At 39.6% G+C, this 1,342-nt stretch overlaps 1 protein-coding gene across 1 annotated transcript; it reads right to left on the bottom strand.

Moving 5' to 3' along the window:
* Positions 1–279: 279 nt before the first annotated feature.
* On the bottom strand, positions 280–1,321 carry LOC123274310 (the record flags this gene model as incomplete). The annotated part of the gene is made up of 2 exons (XM_044741893.1): positions 865–1,321; positions 280–630 (listed from the first exon to the last, which is right to left on the bottom strand). Coding segments are annotated over exons 1-2 (808 nt in total), but the record flags the coding sequence as incomplete, so codon positions are not given.
* Between the last annotated feature and the right edge of the window lie 21 nt (positions 1,322–1,342).

Raw genomic sequence — 1,342 nt, 5'->3', positions numbered from 1 at the left:
TGGTGCATTCGATAACGTTTTTCATTAATTTTTAAATGACTAATGGCGTACCGTTGCATAGCCGTGGCGGGTTCAAATTAAGAAGCAAAATAATTAGAGATCCAACCTTCAATTGTAAGTTATGTGATGGCATGCCTGGCAAATCTAGTGAGTTCACAAACTCTGTTGGAAAATTTACAGCATCAGTGTCATCGCAAACTGTATCAATAGATTTATATGATACCAAGTCCCCTGGCAATAACTGTTGTATCTTCAGATTTAAAATGTCAACGTCCACACTTTTTGCAGCTAACATTGCTCTTTCTGCAAGCCACTCGAGATTTATGTAATTCGTGTATACATCGAGAAATATTGGTTCAATGAGAGCATCTTGCGAATCAATGATTGTGCAGAAATCATTCGCTAATTTTATGTATCCAGTTTCAGCTATAGTGACTTTTCCATCGCCGATATCTAAGAGTTGTTTTGAGAATGTTTCAGCGGATGGATCTTGAAGCATTTGAACGCGCATATTTACTTTCAGCTGTACTATTTCAACATTACGCCACAATGTCGATGATTTTAAGCAGGCGTTGATTTCATCAGCGTATGTTGAACGTGGAATGACGGGAAGTGTTTGTCTGAAGTCACCTGAAAGGACCAACAGAGTGCCACCAAATAGTTTGTCGTTGTTTTAAATATCTTTCAATGTCCTGTTCAACGCCTCAAGCGAATGTATGTGTGCCATGGTACATTCATCCCAGATGATAATTTTACACTGTTTCAGCACTGTGGCTATGGACGATTGTTTTTTTATGTTGCACACTGCGTCAGGGTTATTTTGAATATTTAGTGGTAGCTTAAATACTGAATGAGCTGTTCTGCCTCCATCCAATAAAGTTGTCGCAATGCCTGATGATGCAACGGCCAATGCGATGCCATTATTGGATCGTATTTTGGCGAGAATTAGCGAAATAAGGAATGTCTTGCCAGTTCCACCTGGTGCATCTAAAAAGAAGAACCCACCTTGTCCTGCTGAAACTGCGAGCATAATGCGGTCGTAAATGGTTCTTTGTTCCTCATTCATTAATGGGACATTGCGAGTAACAATCGCCGCCGTTTCTACAGTGTTGTACTGCATTTCACGATTCATTTCAGTGTTCATTAAATCAGTTGCACCTCGATTTGGCGAATTCATACCGAAATGACTGAGTGGTAAGTTGGCAATGATAATGCAAAGATCCTCAATAGCAATCAATGCTTTATTGTACGTATCGTCGCTGAATGTTATCGCTAGATCGTTACACCGTGGACGATGTTGATGCAATATATCATCAGTCATTGAATCTTTGTGATTATCCCA

Source organism: Cotesia glomerata, unplaced genomic scaffold, assembly GCF_020080835.1.
Source record: "Cotesia glomerata isolate CgM1 unplaced genomic scaffold, MPM_Cglom_v2.3 scaffold_2929, whole genome shotgun sequence".
Classification (NCBI taxonomy): Eukaryota; Metazoa; Arthropoda; class Insecta; order Hymenoptera; family Braconidae; genus Cotesia; species Cotesia glomerata.
Note: the sequence above shows the minus strand (reverse complement) of the source record. Positions and strands in the feature narration are given on the sequence as shown.